The sequence below is a fragment of the Petromyzon marinus genome, unplaced genomic scaffold (assembly GCF_048934315.1).
Source record: "Petromyzon marinus isolate PM22_M1 ecotype Great Lakes invasive population unplaced genomic scaffold, UKy_Petmar_22M1.pri1.0 PM_G_Scaffold_65, whole genome shotgun sequence".
NCBI classification, from domain to species: Eukaryota; Metazoa; Chordata; class Hyperoartia; order Petromyzontiformes; family Petromyzontidae; genus Petromyzon; species Petromyzon marinus.
In genome coordinates this window covers 815,929-840,000 of record NW_027423019.1, presented here as the reverse complement: position 1 = coordinate 840,000, position 24,072 = coordinate 815,929, and the positions used below count along the sequence as shown (strand labels likewise).

The 24,072-nt window shown below is 50.5% G+C and overlaps 2 protein-coding genes across 2 annotated transcripts in view; both read right to left on the bottom strand.

The window, feature by feature from the left end:
- The window catches only part of LOC142919882 (uncharacterized), a 12,078-nt gene extending 3,481 nt beyond the window's left edge, over positions 1–8,597 (bottom strand). Inside the window, exons 1-6 of the mRNA XM_076062559.1 lie at positions 8,454–8,597; positions 7,613–7,811; positions 7,047–7,225; positions 5,898–6,274; positions 5,527–5,692; positions 4,346–4,705 (exon numbers count right to left, since the gene is read on the bottom strand). Coding sequence (XP_075918674.1) covers positions 4,346–4,705; positions 5,527–5,692; positions 5,898–6,274; positions 7,047–7,225; positions 7,613–7,811; positions 8,454–8,547 — 1,375 coding nt within the window. The 5' untranslated portion in view covers positions 8,548–8,597. The remainder of the gene's footprint in view (positions 1–4,345; positions 4,706–5,526; positions 5,693–5,897; positions 6,275–7,046; positions 7,226–7,612; positions 7,812–8,453) is intronic.
- A 9,062-nt stretch (positions 8,598–17,659) lies between these two features.
- LOC142919881 (E3 ubiquitin-protein ligase CCNB1IP1-like) lies at positions 17,660–20,507 on the bottom strand. Its single transcript, XM_076062558.1, has 3 exons — positions 20,337–20,507; positions 18,862–19,223; positions 17,660–18,013 (listed from the first exon to the last, which is right to left on the bottom strand). Exons 1-3 carry the CDS (start codon positions 20,410–20,412, stop codon positions 17,660–17,662), a joined length of 792 nt encoding a protein of 263 aa, XP_075918673.1. The 5' UTR covers positions 20,413–20,507.
- Between the last annotated feature and the right edge of the window lie 3,565 nt (positions 20,508–24,072).

The following is a 24,072-nucleotide window of genomic DNA, read 5'->3' as shown; positions in this document are numbered from 1 at the left end:
TAGTCTATGGGTGTCTGTGTGATGAGTCTATGGGTCTCTGTGTGAGTAGTCTATGGGTCTCTGTGTGAGTAGTCTATGGGTGTCTGTGTGAGTAGTCTATGGGTGTCTGTGTGAGTAGTCTATGGGTCTCTGTGTAAGTAGTCTATGGGTCTCTGTGTGAGTAGTCTATGGGTGTCTGTGTGAGTAGTCTATGGGTGTCTGTGTGAGTAGTCTATGGGTCTCTGTGTAAGTAATCTATGGGTCTCTGTGTGATGAGTCTATGGGTCTCTGTGTGAGTAGTCTATGGGTCTCTGTGTGATGAGTCTATGGGTCTCTGTGTGAGTAGTCTATGGGTGTCTGTGTGATGAGTCTATGGGTCTCTGTGTGAGTAGTCTATGGGTGTCTGTGTGATGAGTCTATGGGTCTCTGTGTGAGTAGTCTATGGGTCTCTGAGTGAGTAGTCTATGGTGTCTGTGTGATGAGTCCATGGGTCTCTGTGTGAGTAGTCTATGGGTGTCTGTGTGAGTCTATGGGTCTCTGTGTGAGTAGACTATGGGTCTCTGTGTGAGTCTATGGGTCTCTGTGTGAGTCTATGGGTCTCTGTGTGAGTAGTCTATGGGTGTCTGTGTGATGAGTCTATGGGTCTCTGTGTGAGTAGTCTATGGGTGTCTGTGTGAGTAGTCTATGGGTGTCTGTGTGAGTAGTCTATGGGTCTCAGTGTGAGTCTATGGGTCTCTGTGTGAGTAGTCTATGGGTGTCTGTGTGATGAGTCTATGGGTCTCTGTGTGAGTAGTCTATGGGTGACTGTGTGAGTAGTCTATGGGTGTTTGTGTGAGTAGTCTATGGGTCTCAGTGTGAGTCTATGGGTCTCTGTGTGTATGAGTCTATGGGTCTCTGTGTGAGTAGTCTATGGGTGTCTGTGTGATGAGTCTATGGGTCTCTGTGTGAGTAATCTATGGGTCTCTGTGTGAGTAGTCTATGAGTGTCTGTGTGAGTAGTCTATGGGTCTCTGTGTAAGTAGTCTATGGGTCTCTTTGTGAGTAGTCCATGGGTGTCTGTGTGAGTAGTCTATGGGTGTCTGTGTGAGTAGTCTATGGGTCTCTGTGTAAATATTCTATGGGTGTCTGTGTAAGTAATCTATGGGTCTCTGTGTGATGAGTCTATGGGTCTCTGTGTGAGTAGTCTATGGGTCTCTGTGTGATGAGTCTATGGGTCTCTGTGTGAGTAGTCTATGGGTCTCTGAGTGAGTAGTCTATGGTGTCTGTGTGATGAGTCCATGGGTCTCTGTGTGAGTAGTCTATGGGTGTCTGTGTGAGTCTATGGGTCTCTGTGTGAGTAGACTATGGGTCTCTGTGTGAGTCTATGGGTCTCTGTGTGAGTCTATGGGTCTCTGTGTGAGTAGTCTATGGGTGTCTGTGTGATGAGTCTATGGGTCTCTGTGTGAGTAGTCTATGGGTGTCTGTGTGAGTAGTCTATGGGTGTCTGTGTGAGTAGTCTATGGGTCTCAGTGTGAGTCTATGGGTCTCTGTGTGAGTAGTCTATGGGTGTCTGTGTGATGAGTCTATGGGTCTCTGTGTGAGTAGTCTATGGGTGACTGTGTGAGTAGTCTATGGGTGTTTGTGTGAGTAGTCTATGGGTCTCAGTGTGAGTCTATGGGTCTCTGTGTGTATGAGTCTATGGGTCTCTGTGTGAGTAGTCTATGGGTGTCTGTGTGATGAGTCTATGGGTCTCTGTGTGAGTAATCTATGGGTCTCTGTGTGAGTAGTCTATGAGTGTCTGTGTGAGTAGTCTATGGGTCTCTGTGTAAGTAGTCTATGGGTCTCTTTGTGAGTAGTCCATGGGTGTCTGTGTGAGTAGTCTATGGGTGTCTGTGTGAGTAGTCTATGGGTCTCTGTGTAAATATTCTATGGGTGTCTGTGTGAGTAGTCCATGGGTCTCTGTGTGAGTAGTCTATGGGTCTCTGTGTGATGAGTCTATGGGTCTCTGTGTGAGTATTCTATGGGTCTCTGTGTGAGTAGTCTATGGGTCTCTGTGTGAGTCTATGGGTCTCTGAGTGAGTAGTCTATGGGTGTCTGTGTGAGTAGTCTATGGGTCTCTGTGTGAGTCTATGGGTCTCTGTGTGAGTAGTCTATGGGTCTCTGTGTGAGTAGTCTATGGGTGTCTGTGTGAGTAGTCTATGGGTCTCTGTGTGAGTAGTCTATGGGTGTCTGTGTGAGTAGTCTATGGGTCTCTGTGTGAGTAGTCTATGGGTCTCTGTGTGAGTAGTCTATGGGTGTCTGTGTGAGTAGTCTATGGGTGTCTGTGTGAGTAGTCTATGGGTCTCAGTGTGAGTCTATGGGTCTCTGTGTGAGTAGTCTATGGGTGTCTGTGTGATGAGTCTATGGGTCTCTGTGTGAGTAGTCTATGGGTGACTGTGTGAGTAGTCTATGGGTGTTTGTGTGAGTAGTCTATGGGTCTCAGTGTGAGTCTATGGGTCTCTGTGTGTATGAGTCTATGGGTCTCTGTGTGAGTAGTCTATGGGTGTCTGTGTGATGAGTCTATGGGTCTCTGTGTGAGTAATCTATGGGTCTCTGTGTGAGTAGTCTATGAGTGTCTGTGTGAGTAGTCTATGGGTCTCTGTGTAAGTAGTCTATGGGTCTCTTTGTGAGTAGTCCATGGGTGTCTGTGTGAGTAGTCTATGGGTGTCTGTGTGAGTAGTCTATGGGTCTCTGTGTAAATATTCTATGGGTGTCTGTGTAAGTAATCTATGGGTCTCTGTGTGATGAGTCTATGGGTCTCTGTGTGAGTAGTCTATGGGTCTCTGTGTGATGAGTCTATGGGTCTCTGTGTGAGTAGTCTATGGGTCTCTGAGTGAGTAGTCTATGGTGTCTGTGTGATGAGTCCATGGGTCTCTGTGTGAGTAGTCTATGGGTGTCTGTGTGAGTCTATGGGTCTCTGTGTGAGTAGACTATGGGTCTCTGTGTGAGTCTATGGGTCTCTGTGTGAGTCTATGGGTCTCTGTGTGAGTAGTCTATGGGTGTCTGTGTGATGAGTCTATGGGTCTCTGTGTGAGTAGTCTATGGGTGTCTGTGTGAGTAGTCTATGGGTGTCTGTGTGAGTAGTCTATGGGTCTCAGTGTGAGTCTATGGGTCTCTGTGTGAGTAGTCTATGGGTGTCTGTGTGATGAGTCTATGGGTCTCTGTGTGAGTAGTCTATGGGTGACTGTGTGAGTAGTCTATGGGTGTTTGTGTGAGTAGTCTATGGGTCTCAGTGTGAGTCTATGGGTCTCTGTGTGTATGAGTCTATGGGTCTCTGTGTGAGTAGTCTATGGGTGTCTGTGTGATGAGTCTATGGGTCTCTGTGTGAGTAATCTATGGGTCTCTGTGTGAGTAGTCTATGAGTGTCTGTGTGAGTAGTCTATGGGTCTCTGTGTAAGTAGTCTATGGGTCTCTTTGTGAGTAGTCCATGGGTGTCTGTGTGAGTAGTCTATGGGTGTCTGTGTGAGTAGTCTATGGGTCTCTGTGTAAATATTCTATGGGTGTCTGTGTGAGTAGTCCATGGGTCTCTGTGTGAGTAGTCTATGGGTCTCTGTGTGATGAGTCTATGGGTCTCTGTGTGAGTATTCTATGGGTCTCTGTGTGAGTAGTCTATGGGTCTCTGTGTGAGTCTATGGGTCTCTGAGTGAGTAGTCTATGGGTGTCTGTGTGAGTAGTCTATGGGTCTCTGTGTGAGTCTATGGGTCTCTGTGTGAGTAGTCTATGGGTCTCTGTGTGAGTAGTCTATGGGTGTCTGTGTGAGTAGTCTATGGGTCTCTGTGTGAGTAGTCTATGGGTGTCTGTGTGAGTAGTCTATGGGTCTCTGTGTGAGTAGTCTATGGGTCTCTGTGTGAGTAGTCTATGGGTGTCTGTGTGAGTAGTCTATGGGTGTCTGTGTGAGTAGTCTATGGGTCTCTGTGTGAGTAGTCTATGGGTGTCTGTGTGAGTAGTCTATGGGTCTCTGTGTGAGTAGTCTATGGGTGTCTGTGTGAGTAGTCTATGGGTGTCTGTGTGAGTCTATGGGTCTCTGTGTGAGTAGTCTATGGGTGTCTGTGTGAGTAGTCTATGGGTGTCTGTGTGAGTAGTCTATGGGTCTCTGTGTGAGTAGTCTATGGGTGTCTGTGTGAGTAGTCTATGGATCTCTGTGTGAGTAGTCTATGGATCTCTGTGTGAGTAGTCTATGGGTGTCTGTGTGAGTAGTCTATGGGTGTCTGTGTGAGTAGTCTATGGGTGTCTGTGTGAGTAGTCTATGGGTTTCTGTGTGAGTAGTCTATGGGTGTCTGCGTGAGTAGTCTATGGGTCTCTGCATGATGAGTCTATGGGTCTCTGCGTGGGGCAGTGTCAATCCTCACCGATGACAGAGAGGTTGACCCTCCCCTCGAAGTTGTCGTGGGGGAAGGTGGCCACGTGGCAGAGGAAGAGGCCCCCGTCGCCACCCCGCACGTCCAGCAGCTCCAGCGAGACGTCGCCGGGAGGCCCCCCAACGCGGAACCGCAGTCGGCCCGCGAGGGACGAGTTGGAGTACGCCGTGCCGTGCAGCGGGCTGAGTGCGGCCAAATTGGCCCCCGCCCAGACGTTGCCACGGGAGGCCTTCAGCCAGTTGGCCTGCACCACCACCACGGCCGCACCCCACAGAACGCAGCGCAGCAGCGCCACCTTCTGGCCGACCACCGCCGTGACCTGGCCGTCCGTGTCGACACCCACACGAGGGGCTGGGTGGGAAGACAACACAGAGACCCATAGACTACTCATAGAGACCCATAGACTACTCATAGAGACCCATAGACTACTCATAGAGAGCCATAAACTACTCACACAGACACCCATAGACTACTCACAGAGACCCATAGACTACTCATAGAGACCCATAGACTACTCACGCAGAGTCCCATAGACGACTTATAGACCGACAAGACTATTTACGCAGAGATCCATAGAGTACTCATAGAGACCCATAGACTATCTTCTTTGGTAATTTCGATAAAGTCACGTAGAATGAGAATAAAATAATAAATTGATAAAATAACACAATAATATTCTTACGACGTATCGGCCACAACACAAGCGGCCATCATCAGGTGAAGGGACGAGACTGTCTGGAGGACAGCGCTGGTCTGAGCGTGGCTGTGTTCGCTCCAGCGCTGTCCTCGTGTTCGCTCCAGCGCTGTCCTCCAGACAGTCTCGTCCCTTCACCTGATGAAGGCCGCTTGTGTTGTGGCCGAAACGTCGTGAGAATATTATTGTGTTATTTTATTTTATCAATTTATTTTATTCTCATTCTACGCGGTGACTTTACCGAAAGAACCAAAGATGAATCCTTGCAGTTACGAAAGCTTTAAATCGAAATCCATAGACTACTCATAGAAACTCATAGACTACTCACGCAGAGTCCCATAGACCACTCAGAGACCCACAAGACTACTCACACAGAGACCCATAGACCACTCATAGAGATCCACAAGACTACTCACACAGAGACCCACTTCACACGCACAAAAATACCTCTCACTCATTCACCCAGCCACCCACTCACCCACAGTGCTGTGTGGTGGAGGGACGGAGACACACGACAGTGGAGACCACTCCCCTGCCTTCCACCGTGGCAAGTCGGCTACCATTCTCACGCGGACACAGTACTCATCCTCGCGTCCCGGCAGAAGCATCATTCGGTGTTGGTACCGGCATCCGATGAAGCGCTCCTGGCAGTAAGCATCATCATCATCAGTAGTAGCAGCAGTAGTAGTAGCAGCAACAGCATCATCATCAGTAGTAGTAGCATCATCAGTAGTAGTGTCATTGGTAGTATCATCATCATCAGTAGCAGCATCGCCACCCACCCACTCAACCACGCACATCTCCCGCCACAACCTCCCGACCCCCGTCACAACTCCCGCAATCTCTCACCGTGAGTTGAACGCCGCCTCTTGTCGAAATGTCAACCTGATGGTGGAACTTCACGTCGTGCGACACCAGCGCCCTCCACCCCCGCCCGACGGAGACCAACAACGACAGCTTCCGCACCTCCGGCTCTCCGTCGACCACCGCCTCCAACTCCCCAGCCACCCCAGGACCACCGTCATCACGGCGGTCATCGTCACCGCCGTCACGGTCATCGTCATCGCCGTCGTCGTTGTCGCTGTAGCCATCATCGTCGTTGTCTTCATCGTCACCCACAACACCGCACTCCTCATCCTCATCCTCACCACCATCGCCCTCCTCCTCCTCCTCCCCCCGCGTCAGTTTGTCGAGCCTCAGGGTGAACGACGAAGCGCTGAGCACAGCTGAGACACGGGAGAGGGGGGGTCATGGCGAGGGATGTTTGTGTGATCTCTCCCTGTCCTACAGAGTGAGTGAGTGCAGTTTGTGTGATCTCCCCCTGTCCTACAGAGTGTGAGTGGAGTTTGTGTGATCTCCCCCTGTCCTACAGAGTGTGTGGAGTTTGTGTGATCTCCCCCTGTTCTACAGAGTGTGTGAGTGGAGTTTGTGTGATCTCCCCCTGTCCTACAGAGTGAGTGGAGTTTGTGTGATCTCCCCCTGTCCTACAGAGTGAGTGAGTGGAGTTTGTGTGATCTCCCCCTGTGCTACAGAGTGAGTGAGTGGAGTTTGTGTGATCTCCCCCTGTCCTACAGAGTGAGTGAGTGGAGTTTGTGTGATCTCCCCCTGTGCTACAGAGTGAGTGAGTGGAGTTTGTGTGATCTCCCCCTGTCCTACAGAGTGAGTGGAGTTTGTGTGATCTCCCCTTGTGAGCCGAAGACACACACACAGGCAGAAAGAGTCACAGACATACACAGCGACACACACAGACAAAGATGACAAAGATCCTCCGTGTAGCCTGAAAAATACCGTTGGGGCAAGTGCTGTTAGTGAGCACCAGACAGACACGGACAAAGAGAGACACAGAGAGAGAGACACAGAGAGACACACACACAGAGACACAGAGAGACACAGAGAGACACACACACAGAGACACAGAGAGAGACACACACACAGAGACACAGAGAGAGAGACACACACACAGAGACACAGGCATATGTACAATCTCGTGCCACTCACTTTCCATCAAGGGCAGGACCACAACCGCGACCCAGGGTGAGGATCGTGACGGCGAGGATGAGAAGGAGAATCTCACACGGAGGAGGTAGCGGTCACCGGGATCGTCCAGCGCCGAGGAGACGTCGCACCGTGTCTCCGTTGTTGCAGCGCAGACGGTCTGCCAGCGGGCTCGTCTGAAGCTGCGCAGACAGAGACACAGGGAGGAGTGGTGAGGGTGGTGAGGAGCCAGTGGGTGAGAGAGACGTGTGTGTGTGTGAGTGAGTGGGTTGGTGGATGAGTGGGTTGGTGAGTGAGTGGGTGAGTGGGTTGGTGAGTGGGTGAATGGGTTGGTGAGTGAGTGGGTGAATGGGTGAGTGGGTGATTGAGTGGGTGAGTGAGTGGGTTGGTGAGTGAGTGGGTTGGTGAGTGGGTTGGTGAGTGAGTGGGTGGGTGAGTGGGTTGGTGAGTGAGTGGGTGAGTGGGTAAGTTGGTTGGTGAGTGAGTGGGTGAGTGGGTTGGTGAGTGAGTGGGTTAGTGAGTGGGTGAGTGGGTTGGTGAGTGAGTGGCTGAGTGAGTGAGCATCTCACAGTTTGCTCTGAACTCTGTATGTAACATTCAGGAATGTTGAGTTGGTCGTGGTCGTGGTGGTCGAGTTGATGGTTAAAGGATCAACAAGTGGGGGTCTATCCCCTCCATCCCCACTGGGAGCCGCTTCAACGGGGTCCCAGCAAAGGGTCGCCAGGAGGTCTCGAGACTCCAAACGAACATTCAGTGGGAACAGCGGAGCTGGGCAGATGGGGAAAAAACACTCAAGAGTGCGCTAACCACTGCACCACCACTCCTCACTCACACACAGTGCGTTAACCACTGCACCACCACTCCCCACACACTTACACACACAGTGTGCTAACCACTGCACCACCACTCCACACACACAATGCGTTAACCACTGCACCACCACTCCCCACTCACACCCACACAGTGCGTTAACCACTGCACCACCACTCCCCACACACACACAGTGCGTTAACCACTGCACCACCACTCCCCACACACAGTGCGCTAACCACTGCACCACCACTCCCCACACACTCACAGTGCGCTAACCACTGCACCACCACTCCCCACTCACACACAGTGCGCTAACCACTGCACCACCACTCCCCACACACTCACACACAGTGCGCTAACCACTGCACCACCACTCCCCACTCACACACACACAGTGCGCTATCCACTGCACCACCACTCCCCACACACACACAGTGCGCTAACCACTGCACCACCACTCCACACTCACACAGTGCGCTAACCACTGTACCACCACTCCCCACTCACACTTACACAGTGCGCTAACCACTGCACCACCACTCTCCACACAATCACAACCTGGCACCCGATTTATCGACCACCTCGGGCTCTGATCACCTTGGCTGCTGCACGTGACAAGGTGGTGGAGGAGGAGGAGAGGCAGGATGAAGGGGAAGAGTAGGCCAAGTTTGTAGAGTTTCGACATCGCCATTAACTCCACACGCAGCCACGCGCCCGCCTCACCCAAGTCACGTGCTGAGGAAATCGATTCAAGGTTAAATTAAAAACTCGGATCGATTCCTATGGGGATAACAAATGCGAATCGATAGTGGTCAAAAATGTAGCCGATAGCATCGATCCCTATTGGGACTGCATTGGAATTGACGTTGGTCGTGAGTGTAAAATGGAATCGAATACATTTTCGATAACATGGGAATTGATTATGGCGATTTGTTCTAATAACATAGGAATCGATCTAGCTAGTGATTTGAAGCGCATAGAATCGAATCCCATTGGGATACCTACAATGAGAATCGATTGTTAGAAAAGGAGAACGTTTAGAATCGATTCCTATTGAGAATGAATCAGAATCAGAAAGGGTATTCGCTATGAAAGTTCACACCGACACGGAAGTTACTTTGGCAGGATGGTGCATACATTCAACATATAGGAATCTAAAATCTTAAATAAGTTTTAAACAAGTCTTACTATAATAATAAGGATTAAAAGTCTAACTAACACCAAGGGGCTGAAGTATATAAAATTGAATAAATATCGAATATAAAATAGCTTTAAGATATAATTTTAAAAAAATACAAATAGGTTAACATAGTTAATATCGGCAAGGTTTCATTATGTAGATAAAATGTTAACAGGCCAGCAGCAGATGGGAAGAAACTGTCTTTATGGCGTGAGGTTTTGGTCCTGATGGACCGAAGCCTTCTGCCGGAGGGGAGTAGCTGAAACAGAGAGTGTGTCCAGGGTGGGAGGAATCGGCCACAAATCTTCCTCGCTCGCCTCATGGTCCTTGTCGTGTGCAGGTCCTCGAGGGTTGGTAGATTGCAGGCAATCACCTTCTCAGCAGTGTGGATGATACACTGCAGTCTGCTCTCGTCCTTGGCAGTGGCAGCAGCGTACCAGATGGTTATGGAGGAGGTGAGGATGGATTCAATGATCGCTGTATAGAATTGCACCATCATTGTCTTTGGCAGGTTGAATTTCTTCAGCTGCCGTAGAAAGTACATCCTCTGTTGAGCTCTCTTGGTGAGGGAGCTGATGTTCAGTTCCCACTTGAGGTCCCGGGAGAGAATAGTGCCCAGGAAGCGGAAGGACTCTACAATTTTGACTGGGGAGTCTAACAGGGTGATGGGGGTGAGGGGGGCTGTATTCTTCCTGAAGTCCACAACCATCTCAACTGTCTTTAGAGCATTTAGCTCTAAGTTGTTCTGGCTACACCAGGTCACCAGGTTGTCAGCTTCCCACCTATAGTCAGACTCATCCCCACCAGAGATCAGCCCAATGAGGGTGGTGTCGTCCGCAAACTTCAAGAGTTTGACGGACAGATGATTGGAGGTGCAGCTGTTGGTATACAGGGAGAAGAGCAGAGGGGAAAGGACGCAGCCCTGAGGAGTTCCGGTGCTGAAGGACTTGGAGTCGGAGATTTGTGTTCCCAGCTTAACGCACTGCTTCCTGTCAGACAGGAAGTGTGATCCATTTACAGGTGGTGTAGGGCACGTTCAGCTGGAAGAGCTTGTCCTGAAGCAGGGCAGGGATGATGGTGTTAAAGGCAGAGCTGAAGTCCACAAACAGGATCCTGGCGTAGGATGCTGGGGCGTCCAGATGCTGTAGGGTGAAGTGGAGGGCCATGTTAACTGCGTCGTCCACAGACCTGTTGGCTTTGTAGGCAAACTGAAGGGGGTCCAGGAGAGGGTCTGTGATGGCTTTGAGGTGTGCCAGGACCAGGCGCTCAAAAGACTTCATTACCACAGATGTAAGGGCGACCGGTCTGTAATCATTTAGTCCTGTTGGCCTTAGCTTTTTGGGCACAGGGATGATGGTGGAGGACTTGAGACAGGCTGGTACATGGCATGTCTCCAGGGAGGTGTTAAAGATGTTGGTGAACACCGGAGACAGCTGGTCAGCGCTGTGCCTGAGGGTGGCTGGAGAGACAGAGACCGGCCCGGCTGCTTTGCGTGGATTCTGCCTCTTGAAAAGTCTATTAACTTCTCCCTCCTGAAAGGAGATAGTCGTCTCTGTAGTATTGGTGGGGGATGGGGCCTCTTGGGTTGGAAGGGGTGGTTCAGGACAGTCCAATTGTCTTTCAAATCTACAGTAGAACTCGTTCAGGTCGTTGGCTAGGCGGGAGTCGTTAGTGGTGTGGGGGGCTCTGGGTTTGTAGTTGGTGATCTGCCTGAGCCCTCTCCAGACAGAAGCAGCGTCGTTTGTAGAGAACTGGTGTTTTAGTCTCTCTGAGTACAGTCGTTTAGCCTCTCTCACCGCTTTGCTAAACCTGTTCTTCGACTCCTTGAATCTGTCTCTATCTCCACTCCTAAACGCTTCCTCCTTCTCCAACCTCAACCTTCTGAGCTTTGCTGAGAACCAGGGCTTATTGTTGTTAAAGTTCACCCTGGTACGTGTTGGGATACAGCAGTCCTCACAGAAGCTGATGTAGGACGTCACAGCCGCTGTGAGTTCATCTAGACTATTGGTAGCAGTCGTGAACATATCCCAGTCAGTACAGTCTAAGCACGCCCGCAAATCTTCCACAGCCTCACTGGTCCACTGTTTAGATGTCCTCACAGCAGGTTTACAGAGTTTTAGTTTCTGCCTGTATGCAGGAATCAGGTGGACTATGGCATGGTCAGAGTGTCCTAGTGCTGCTCGGGGGACGGCGTGGTAGGCTCTACTGACTGTAGTGTAGCAGTGATCCAGAGTGTTCCCTTCTTTGGTTGGGCATTTAATGAATTGTATGTATTTGGGGAGTTCGTGGCTGAGATTACCTTTGTTAAAGTCGCCAAGTACGATAACCAACGAATCTGGATTTGCTCGCTCCACACTCAGAATCTGATCGGCGAGCATGCGTTGGGCCTCTTTAACCTGAGGACAAGGCGGCAAATAAACTCCGACCAAAATGAGCGACGCGAACTCGCGAGGCGAGTAAAACGGTTTACAGGTTATAAAAATTGATTCAAGGAGTGGAGAACAATGTTGCAGAATCACTGTGACATCTACACACCAGCCACTATTAATGTAAAAACAAATACCACCGCCTTTCGTCTTGCCGGAGAGTGCTATGTCACGATCCGATCTTACAAGATGGAATCCTGCTAGTTGTAGCGAAGTGTCCGGAATCAAATCACACAGCCATGTTTCCGTGAAGCACAAAGCAGAAGTTGAAAGAAAGTCTTTGTTTTTTACCATCAGTAGCTGAAGTTCATCCATTTTGTTGTACAGTGAACGTACGTTGGAGAGAGAAAAGCTCGGAAGCACTGTTCGGATCCCGCGTCTGCGTAGCCGTACTAGAGCCCCCGACCGTTTACCCCTTGGGCGGCGTTTCGCTGCTTGAGCAAAGCCTAGCGCGGCATTGACTAGAATGCCTACTAATTCTGCCGCTGGAAGCAGAAAAGTAGGAATTAAATCCACAGGAGTTGTTTCCCTGATATTTAAAAGTTCGTCTCTTGTTAAAGAACTCCGAAAATCTTGGCAAAACACTGAATTGACAGACAAAACAAGACAAAACAGGGCGCACCGACCGGCTGAGGCTACTATCATCGGCGCCATCTTCGCACCAGCACGGGTGTGCTGAACAGCAGGACTCTCTCACCAGCACTGGTGTGTTGAACAGTAGGCCCCTCTCACCAGCATGAGAGTGGTGAACAGCAGGCCCCTCTCACCAACACGGGTGTGATGAACAGTAGGCCTCTCTCACCAGCATGGGAGTGAACAGCAGGCCCCTCTCACCAACACGGGTGTGATGAACAGCACGCCCCTCTCACCAGCACGGATGTGATGAATAGTAGGCCTCTCTCACCAGCACGGGTGTGTTGAACAGCAGGCCCCTCTCACCAGCACGGGTGTGCTGAACAGTAGGCCCCTCTCACCAGCACGGGTGTGCTGAACAGCAGGCCCCTCTCACCAGCACGGGTGTGTTTAAACAGCAGGCCCCACTCACCAGCACGGGTGTGTTAAACAGCAGGCCCCTCTCACCAGCACGGGTGTGTTGAACAGCAGGCCCGTCTCACCAGCACGGGTGTGCTGAACAGTAGGCCCCTCTCACCAGCACGGGTGTGTTGAACAGCAGGCCCCTCTCACCAGCACGGGTGTACTGAACAGTAGGCCCCTCAACACGGGTGTGCTGAACAGCAGGCCTCTCTCACCAGCACGGGTGTGCTGAACAGCAGGCCCCTCAACAGCAGGCCCCTCTCACCAGCACGGGTGTGCTGAACAGCAGACCCCTCAACACGGGTGTGCTGAACAGCAGGCCTCTCTCACCAGCACGGGTGTGCTGAACAGCAGGCCCCTCTCACCAACACGGATGTGATGAACAGCAGGCCCCTCTCACCAGCACGGGTGTGCTGAACAGCAGGCCCCTCAACAGCAGGCCTCTCTCACCAGCGCAGGTGTGCTGAACAGCAGGCCTCTCAACAGCAGGCCTCTCTCACCAGCAAGGGTGTGCTGAACAGCAGGCCCCTCAACACGGGTGTACTGAACAGCAGGCCTCTCTCACCAGCACGGGTGTGATGAACAGCAGGCCTCTCAACAGCAGGCCTCTCTCACCAGCACGGGTGTGATGAACAGCAGGCCTCTCTCACCAGCACGAGTGTGTTGAACAGCAAGCCCCTCTCAAGACAAAACTGGACAAAACAGGGCGCACCAACCGGCCGAGGCTGCCATCATCGGGGCCATGAACTGTCCTAGTGGTCTTCCCCCCATGTGTACTGTCGCCTGCTGACGTATGTACTGCCGTACACTGTATTTATAACTTTCAGTCGGCAGACGGCGCTATTACGCTACATTTGGAATGTGCTAACCCAGCGGCCCCCACCCTTTTTGGCACCAGGGACCGGTTTCGTGGAAGACAATTTTTTTCACGGACCGGAGGAGGGGGGGGGGTTCATCATTGGGTCTTTCCCCCTTTTCAAAGAAGCTCTCCAGCGACGTTTGTTTATTACACATTGTGGCTACTAGGGGGTTAGAGCTTGTGGGCTTTATACCAACACTGTGACTGAGACAAGTGCGCAGTGCGGGAAAGAGGCGCGGACGGAAGTGGTAAATAATAAAATAATGGGGGCGGGCCACACGCGGACTCACCGCTCACCTCCTGCTGCTGTGCGGCCCGGTTCCTAACAGGGGGTTGGGGACCCCTGTGCTAACCCACCAAGCAGGGTAGGTAAGCATTCTCATTCGTGAGATTCGATATTTCAGAGTCTGTATTTGTGGCGTCCATTGCATTAAGACGGGCAAAGTGCGTGTAATTTGGAGACGGACAAAGGCATCTCGGGGATCACAGATAGCTTGGTGGTGATGGCTATGCTGTATGTAGCCTCTAATCCAGCACCGCAGAGGCAGTGAGGGTGGCTGGACCGCACACGTTTTGCGAAAATCCCTTCCCATGGACGTCGAGGAGGTGCCACTCCCCGGCACGCCGGAAGAAGGCAGTACAGCAAAGTGCAGACTAAATATTGTAGATCCCTTCTGTATGCGTGTATGTTGAACTTCTTTTGCACGGTACGGAGCCAATTGTGCAAATTGGAGGGATCAACACTCATTAACTTAATTTGCAGAGGACTGCAGAGCTTGGCTAATTGTTGGTGTTGGCTCACAGCCTGTATGCCTGAGGTTCCTCAGCGATGGTGAGATGCAATTTGCAATGAATGATGACGCGATATGAAACTAAACATGAGTATTATCAATAGGTGATGTTTTAGTGCGTTAAACGGTGGCTGGATCACACACATTCAGAGGTTCTGATTTGTAATCATCTTGAAAAGCGTGTTACTAAATTTCTGCCAGTAGATGAAGGCGCTATTTTAGTTAGTATTGGCGATGTAATGCGGGTTAAAGCTTGCGCACAAATTGGAGGCTTTGGAAGATAAGCCTATAGAGGTGTTTCACGATAACATGCCATGTCACTTTCATGCAGTAGAGAAGCAGCAGCTCGCCTGCGTTTAAGTGACTCGGTACAATGGTGAGCACAATGCTTGATAAGTAGGGACGTGCTCACCCAGCCATGGATAGAACTAAATAATGAAGCAATTCTGCTGGAGCTTTTCTTTTGTTGGCGGCAGGCTACCTATCTGTAATACCCAATTCTGACGTGGCATTGTGCTTGCCACTCACCCCTTCATGTGCCATGCCGGCCTGTTAAGGCTATATGGGGGATCTTTGTGTTTGTGGAGAGAGTGAAGAGTTTTCCATACCTGGGCAGTGTGCTCATGACCAGCTCCGGTTTGACAACAGAGGTCTCATTCCGAATCAGTCAAGCGGCATTAACTTTCCATCAGTTGCGTAAAGCTACCTGGTCTGTCACTCCCTATGAAGCTTCGGATCTTCTCGGCCAGTCATGCCCTCCCTTCTCTACGCTTGCAAAATGTAAACCCCCCTAAAGGAAAATCTTCCCTGGTTAGAAACATTTAGGCTGGCCTGCCTACGATCCATCCTGGGTTTAACCAGGCTGGATTGTGTGAGGAGCTCACAGATCTTTAAAAGATCTGGACAAAATCCCATCGGTGAGCTCCTCTGGCAGGCAAGGTTGCATTAGTTGGGTCATGTAGCCCACATGCCTAAACAGCTTTTGTTCAGCCAGATAGAGGGGGCTAAACGAGAAGAGATGGAGTGATGTGGTACAAGAGGATGTGGAGCTGAGTGGACTGGTACCAGTGGTGTCTAGATCGGCCTAATTGGAGGAGGCTCGTGAATGCTGCTGCTGGGCAGTTGGGTGGCTGAAGCACAGCAAGTTGGCACAGTACGGGGCACAGGTGGTGCATCGGCCATTCATTTCAGTCAGTGGACCCCTGGCACCTGGGTCTGCCCCATAACCTCCTACCAGTGGGCCTTCGGCACTTCACGTGGCCTCAACATGCACATAGCCTGGCACAAGCGATGTGGTGAGGTCACCGCCACTTAGTGGCGAATGGCGGTTGTTGTGTCGACCTGTATGGGTGGTCTGTGTAATGTAAAGGAAGTGTTTTTGGCGGCCGCAAAGTCCTAAACTTTTTAATGAAAAACAAATGGAACAGGTTCCCTCTTGTGAACAGCAACACAACATTGAGAAACAACGCGCACCACGGTAACTCCCGGGTCGGCCGCAGCGAGATTCTAAACGGCAAACCCCTCTGTGCCGTCACGAGCGCCGCCACCACCGGCCTGTCCCCCCTCCCCCGAACGCCAACGACGACACCTGGTAACCTACCCGCTGGAAAAAATTAACGGTGCTCAAGCGGTAAATGTCATGGGTTTACTCTCCAGCACGCAAATCGGCGGGGTCGAAAGCGGGAGCTCATCGGCCACGGTTTATAGCAGCAGCTGTCAGAGTCGGGATCGAACCCACGACCTCCTGTAGACCGGGCGAGGTAGTTAACATCTCATAGCCACTGTGGTGATGATGATGATGATGAGAGAGTGAGAGAGACGCAAGCTCCAAATATACGGCAGCAGCTGTCAGAATTGGGATCGCACCTACAACCTCCTGTAGGGCTGCACGGATTCCTCCAGTATAGACAAAAGTTTCTGATGGATGTGAAAGTGACGTAACCCTATGAGCCCCACCCGGCACGGCCAATGGGAGACGTTTGTCACGTGAACGGAGTGCGGTCGTTGTTACTGCCGCTGGTGGTGATCACCAAGCGGGACGTCAAACTCCACTGTCAACGTTGTGGGTTTGCTCTCCCAGAACACAATTGGTGTGCGTTAAAGTAGTAACGAATTGAAACTATTAAACTCAACAAATTTATTTTTCATTTTACCAGGCCGAGGACCCACCGACCCACGCAGCTATTTTCATAAGCGACCTGGCCATCACAAACGATAGCTCAATGACGCGGCGTTATCGTCGTCGTCGTGCGTGAGAATCTCCAGCGAGCGGCTCTCCGAACACAACTGACGGGGGCGACGAGGCGCGCGCTCGCACGCGTGGACCCCGTGACGCTTGTGCACGACGTGGTTTTTTGTATTTGTTTGTCGCTGTAACGTTTTTACCCCGGGGCCCCCGACCAGAAGTCTGTGGGAAAAGAGCTTCACAGCTTGTCGGATTCCTACCTCCAGCGTAAATAAATATTTCCGATTCGGATTCCGTTTGCGCTCAGAGGAGGCAATCGACTGGCGGTGACGACGAGAGGCTCCTGCCAAGCGCCACAGGGTAGTAGGCAGATGACCTGCGGGCAGCGTTAAGACCACAGGAATCTGATGAGTGGTGAGGCCAGTGGGCAAGGTCCTTTTTGCGTCGTTTTTTTTCCCCACGAGTTTTTTTTTTGGGGAACCCCTTGCGACCGCATTGGAGGGCGAGGAGGCGGGCGCGAAGGGAAGGACTCTCGCGTTGTTACCGGGGGGAGGTCACTTCCTGGCTCCGGTCACCGCGGCTTTGGCGGGGAAGGGGAAGCGGAGGAAGCCGTCGGATTGCGGCGACCTGCCCGGGGGGCTGCCGTCGAAAAACAACGGCCTCGGCGCAAACTCCGTCCCCTCAGGGCGGCAGCATGGAGGCGTCTTCATCATCCAGCTCCACGCGTTTCCCTCCGCGCCTTGCGATGTTCGCGGGGTCGACGTCTCTGCTACAGGGGGGGGGGGGGGGGGTGGGGGAAAAAATTACATTACGTACAAAACGTCACCGTATGAACCTATCCCCATTTTCCCTGCTTGGTCGGTTCCTAACAAAGTTCAAACATATCATTACCAGAGTTGTTTATTTTCGTTTGCATTTTTGACTGCTTGTGTTGTGGTTATTGCAAACATGATTCCTTGTATAAAGGTGTCAGTTTTTGTTGTGCCAGCCAAAAGGGTAAAAACCTATTCCTATATCTTGTTACTGGCAAAGGAGGTCTCATAATGTAAAGGTTTACCCCGAGCCCTCAATACTCCCTGATGGTGCGCTGTTTTTGAGTTGTACGCCTTTTGGCGTCTTCTGGTCCAACATCAGTGGAGACTAGGCTCTAAGAAAAGCCGTCTCGGGTGTGGACCAATCAAATTCAAGGACAGTGCATATTATTATCAGAGTTGTCTCTTTTGTTTGCATTTTGACTGCTTGTGTTGTGGTTATTGCAAACATGATGCCTTGAATAAAGGTGTCAGTTTTTGTGCCAGCTAAAAGGGTAAAAACCTATTACTAAAGTTCAAACGGCCCTACCGAATCTCACTATGAATGGCGAGGACGCCACGCCGTTCAGAGCCTCCTCCTCCTCAGCGCGTCTCCCCTCGTCGATAGCGGAGAATCGCAGGCGGAGGCGATCGTAGGAGACCTGCAGTTTCTTCTGCTCCCGGTCCCTCTCCAGCAGTTTCTCGGCAGCCTCGTTGTACCTCTTCTTGAACTTGGCCAGCTCGCTCTTGGCAAGCGAGAACTGCCGCTTCAGAGTGGCGACCTCCGTGACCTTGTTCTGGATCTCCTGCTTGAAGCGGTCCTCAGACTGCACCCTGAGCCTCTTTGATTTCACGGCCAAGTGTTCCTGATACAGTCTCTCCTGGTGCACCTGCGAGATGGAAAATTTGATTAAACGTATTTTTTATCGGTTAAAGAGCCGTACGCGCAAGGGGACTTACGTGTAGAAGAATAACTCGGTTAGCGAAGCCTCTGGGAATGACGAAGCTCCAAAAAAAAATCGAAAGAATGAAAAACAAATATTCATAATTTTCAATTTAAAGCTTTCGTGACTGCAGGGATTCATCTTCTGGGTTCTTTCGGTAAAGTCACCACGTAGAATTGAGATAAAAAAATAAAACAGAATTTATTCTGTAATAAAAATTAAAATAATAATAACATAATAAATTCTGTTATTATTTTTATTATTTTATCTCCATTCTACGTGACTTTACCGAAAGAACCCAGCAGGAGAAAAATATTCATAAATCACGCAAATTAATTCAAGAGTGACATCTTAAACGCTGTACATGTTCTAAGTAGTGCCACCGATAATAGACGGACTAAATATTAACTGCGTCATTCCAATGGTGCTCGCTAAATAAAGAAATGCCTCCAAGTCTTTTTGTCTCCGAGTTAGTCACTACTTATGTTTGGAGTTTGCACGTTCTCCCAGTGGCCGTGTGGATTTTCTCCAGGTCCTCTGATTTTTCCCTCCCAATGTTTAGAAACGACATCTAACGCGTTTTAGAGTATTTGACTGCTGTAAATTTCCACGTGATGATAACAGCCGCTTGGGTTGGGCTATCATTCGTGATGGCCAGGTCGCTTCTGCAAAAAAAAGAGGTTACGTAGCTCAGTGGGACTTTATCCGCTAAAATATAAAACATTTCAGTTTGTTACTTTTTAAAAATAAATTTTATTTTTATTTTTAAAAAGTCACCGATCCGTCGCCGATACCTGAAAGATCCAGAATGAAAGCGCCCGCGAACATATCTCCTGGATGACGTCCGGCCCTAGGCCCGCCAGCACCATGGACTTGTGCTCCTCGGGGGGGTTCAAGCAGACCCGCACCACGTCCAGGCTGCCGCGCGGCAAGGCGCCGCACGCCGGGCAGGCGGCCGCCCCCGTCTTGAACTCGCGTTCGCCGTCCTCGTCGCAAAAGAGATGCGAGCAGGAGGTGACCCAGGCGAAGTCGCCGACAATGCGCCGGCACTTCCTCAAGTTGCACACCAGAATTTGTTCGTGCGCCGACATTTCCTCCCCGCCTGACCACTGGCCCCGGGGGGTCGCCAGTTCTCCTGTTCCCAGTCGCCGCCGTTCTGGTTGAGGGAAACGAATCGCGGGTGAAACACGTTTTCGCATGGAGTGCGCGAAATGCGTTCGCGTTTTTTTTTTGCGAGCTCCTTCCGTTTATTGACTGGCTCAGAGCTCCAGAGAGAGCACCGGGGTGCGGTCTCGTTCGTTAAGGGCGGCGAGAGATCTTGGTCAGCGTAATGACGGAAGCAAGTGAGGTACAGTACGATGGCGAAGCAAACAGAAATCAGTTGGGAGAGCGACGGTTTTAGAGGATAAATTGCTGAGCAGGGGGAGTGTTCTGACCTGCGGTTTGGTGAGTGGGTGGATGAGTTTGTGGGTGAGTGAGCGAACTTGTAAGTGGCTGATGGGCTGGGTGTATGCACGTTGAACTTATTTCACACCGTACAGAGCGAACCTTGCTAATCGGAGGTACGGGTAGAGGACAAGAAACAAAACACAAAGACCAGTGCAAAAGAAATTAGTCTTCAATCTAGATGATTTTAAAATGCACAGTTTCAGTGGATTCCTAATAGCGGAAGGAAAATGGTTCCAGACGGACGCAGAAGCGCATCTGAAAGTGCGCAACGCTTGCCCAAAAACCTCTGCGAGGGTGAGTGTGTTGTGACCTGCAGGGTGGTGGGGTGAGTGGATGGGTTTCTGGGTGAGTGAACTTGTCAGTGGCTGACTGGTTCAGTGAGTGTCTTGTTGTGCCTGCAGTTTGGTGAGTGGGTGGGTGAGTTAGTGGGTGAGTGAGCCTGTGAGTGGCCGACTGGCTTTAGTGTGCTGTCGTGACCTGCAATGTGGTGAGTGGGTAAGTGGATGCGTGCGTGGGTGAGTGAGTGAACTAGTCAGTGGCTGGTTGGCTCAGTGAGTGTCTTGTTGTGCTTGCAGTTTGGTGAGTGGGTGCAAGTGAATTAGTGGGTGAGTGAGCCTGTCAGTGGCTGGCTGGCTTAGCGTGCTGTCGTAACCTTCAATGTGATGAGTGGGTGGTTGGATGAGTGAGTTAGTGGGTGAGGAAGCTTGTCAGTGGCTGACTAGCTGCGCGAATGTGCTGCTGTGACCTGCAGTGTGGTGGGTGAGTGAGTTAATGGGTGAGTGAGCTTGTCAGTGGCTGACTGGCTGTGTTGAGTCCTCACCACTTGAGATTGGGACGAATTGGGGAGGCCTTCGTTCCAGAAGTCGATTGACAATGGCAGAGGATAATGACTGCATGCCACACTCAATGTGCCGTCTGTATTCATCCGTATTGTTAATGTATGAATACGCCTGTTGCTCAGGAAAGCCCCACTGAGTCTCAACTCTTCTTCAGGAGGGGTCCTGCCAAGTTTGCACAAGAGGGGGCGATGTTGCTGTGATCCCTCCCACAGCCATTTCCAGGTAATCTTTTAGCTTTGGGATGTGGTTCTGGCAAGTACCAGTTCCACTGTGTTTGTGGGTTTAGCTATGGGAGGTAAACTCGGAGGAAACCAATGGAGATGACACACATGCCACTCTGTAGTACAGAGAATGATCACACAAACCATTGCCGGACAGCTGGGATCACTCCGTGTAGAGTGCTGTACAGTATCTAAATGTGTAGGGGCCATCCCTTTCGTGCGTACGCAAAAATCTGTCAAAACCTGACCCCGTACGCACGCGGACTTTTTACACACCCCCCCCCCCCCCCCACCTGCCTACGTACGTTGGCCTGACGCATCACCCCCCCCCCCCACCCCCTAGAATCCTGTAGAACGGCCGATATGTAATCCACGCAGAAATGATCAATTATTAATATTAACGTGTTTAAGCAAACAGATAGTCCACCGCCGGCTGCATTATTATCGAGGCTTTAACCCCCCCCCCCCCCATTTCCTATGCGTACATTGTGAGTAGACCCCCCCATATGCAAGCGTACGCATTTTGGGTATCCCCCTCCATGACAACGAACTAAATGGATGGCCCCGTATCGGGAAAAATCGGAGGACCCTGAGACAAATCCACGCAATCAACATGGGGAGAGAGACGCAGACTCCAAATATACAGCAGCAGGAGCAAGCGTAGTCAGGGCCTGGGCGCGAACCGACGATCTCCTGTAGGCCAGGCGAGGATGTTAACATCTAGTCACCGTGATGATAACAGGCGAGGTAGTTAACATCTCCTAGTCACCGTGATGATAACAGGCGAGGTAGTTAACATCTCCTAGTCACCTTGATGACAACAGGCGAGGTAGTTAACATCTCCTAGTCACCGTGATGATAACAGGCGAGGTAGTTAACATCTCCTAGTCACCGTGATGATAACAGGCGAGGTAGTTAACATCTCCTAGTCACCTTGATGACAACAGGCGAGGTAGTTAACATCTCCTAGTCACGGTGATGATGACAGGCGAGGTAGTTAACATCTCCTAGTCACCGTGATGATAACAGGCGAGGTAGTTAACATCTCCTAGTCACCGTGATGATAACAGGCGAGGTAGTTAACATCTCCTAGTCACCGTGATGACGACAGGCGAGGTAGTTAACATCTCCTAGTCACCGTGATTATGACAGGCGAGGTAGTTAACATCTCCTAGTCACCGTGATGATAACAGGCGAGGTAGTTAACATCTCCTAGTCACCGTGGTGATAACAGGCGAGGTAGTTAACATCTCCTAGTCACCGTGATGATAACAGGCGAGGTAGTTAACATCTCCTAGTCACCGTGATGATAACAGGCGAGGTAGTTAACATCTCCTAGTCACCGTGATGACGACAGGCGAGGTAGTTAACATCTCCTAGTCACCGTGATAACAGGCGAGGTAGTTAACATCTCCTAGTCACCGTGATGACGACAGGCGAGGTAGTTAACATCTCCTAGTCACCGTGATGATAACAGGCGAGATAGTTAACATCTCCTAGTCACCTTGTAGATGACAGACGAGGTAGTTAACATCTCCTAGTCACCGTGATGACAACAGGCGAGGTAGTTAACACCTCCTAGTCACCGTGATAACAGGCGAGGTAGTTAACATCTCCTAGTCACCGTGATGATAATAGGCGAGGTAGTTAACATCTCCTAGTCACCGTGATGACAACAGGCGAGGTAGTTAACATCTCCTAGTCACCGTGATGATAACAGGGGAGGTAGTTAACATCTCCTAGCACATTCCAAACACTGCACAGCAATCGAATCGCTGGGGATGGGAGGGGGTGGTGTAAAACGTCGTATTTCCAATCAAAGTAAAATGTTGTGGACCCCATGAGGCTGATGAAAGTTTCGCCCTCACGAAAGCGACGCTGGGTCGTGGCTCACGGCGCGATACCAAAATAAAAAATAAAATAAATGAAATAAATCCATCACCTCACAACTTTTTTAGGGTTTCCCGCTCTTTTTTATTGTGTGTATTTAGTGAGACCCTCAGACGTGGTGTCTCATCATTACGTTGCCGAGTAGTTTATTTATAAATACAATTTTACACAGACGTGTAAAATTGTATTTATAAATAAACTACTCGGCAACGTAAAATAACAGCCGCCCCACGTTCTCTACTTGATATAAACCCCGAAGTGTTTAATGTGATTTATAGGAAAATATAGTTTTGTATTGTTTTTACCTCACAGCAATCCACACACACACTGCAGCTGCGCTCGTGACGTCACGGTGGGGGGGGGGGTTGAGGCGTGCGTGACGTCACGGTGTGGGGGTGGTTGCAGGCGTTCGTGACGTCACGATGCAGGAGAGTGGTTGCGGGCGACCGTGTGACGTCACGGACCCCCACCCCCCCGTCCAAGGACGGGCAAAAAAATATTCAATAGAAAACATTTTCAGCTCATGATTATTAATCGTGAGGGGGGGGGGTTGCCCCATGTGGAGTGACGTCACCCGCTCATGAATATTCATGAGGGGAGGGGTTCGGTACGTGGAGTGCCGCGACCTTCTTGTGCGTCGGTGTAAATTTCCACGCGTGCGTGAATATTAATGAAGGGGGAGGGGCTCATGTGGAGTGACGTCACGCGGGGGGGTGGGCCTCATGTGGGGTGACGTCACGCACGTGACGGACAGACACTTCTGGGTGATTATAGTAGGTAATTAATGTATTATATTAAGCTCCTAAAGTTGGTTACTGCTGATCAAACTATATATTTTACTAGGTAAAGCCAGAAGCTACCCCGTGGGTAGTTTCTGGCTTTACGTGGGTTGAAAAACTATGTAGAGAAAACCCGGAATTGTAAGAGGCACAACAGTGCAAATTGAACTCGCTGCTGCTGCAGTTCTCAGATGTTTTCAGTAAAGGGAAATTTGACATTGGATGTACTTCCCTGTTGCATTACCACGTTGATAACGGGGGACGCCACCCTTATTCGCCAAAATTCGTATCGTGCGAGTCCAGCTGAGAAGGAGCACGTGAAATGGGCGGTGGACGAGGTGTTAGTCGCGGAGACAGTTTCACCGTCATACAAGTCCTCGGGGTGCTCCTGTCGTGCTTGTGAAACAAACTGGACGGTAGCCCGAGGTTCTGCATCGATTTCGGAAAGTTTTACGAGGTATCAGTGGCTGATGCGTACCCGCTCCCGTGCATGGATGTGATTTGTTCTGTGGTTCTTTCGGTAAAGTCACGTAGAATGAGAATAAAACAATAAAACAAAACAATGAAATTCTCACAACGTTTCGGCGGGTGCTGGTTTTTGTTTTTTACGTAAGAATTAATGTCGGGATTTTGGCAACTGCCCTTGGATGAATTGTCAAAACCAAAAACTGCATTTCGTATGCCTCACGGGTTTTAACAGTTCAATTGTGTCCCGATGGGTTTACAGTATTCAGTGCTTGCCACGTTTCAGAGAGTCATGAAGCTGGTTCTTGCGGGATTATAACATTTTTGACATGCGTTTTTCTGGATTTTTAATTGTTGTTATT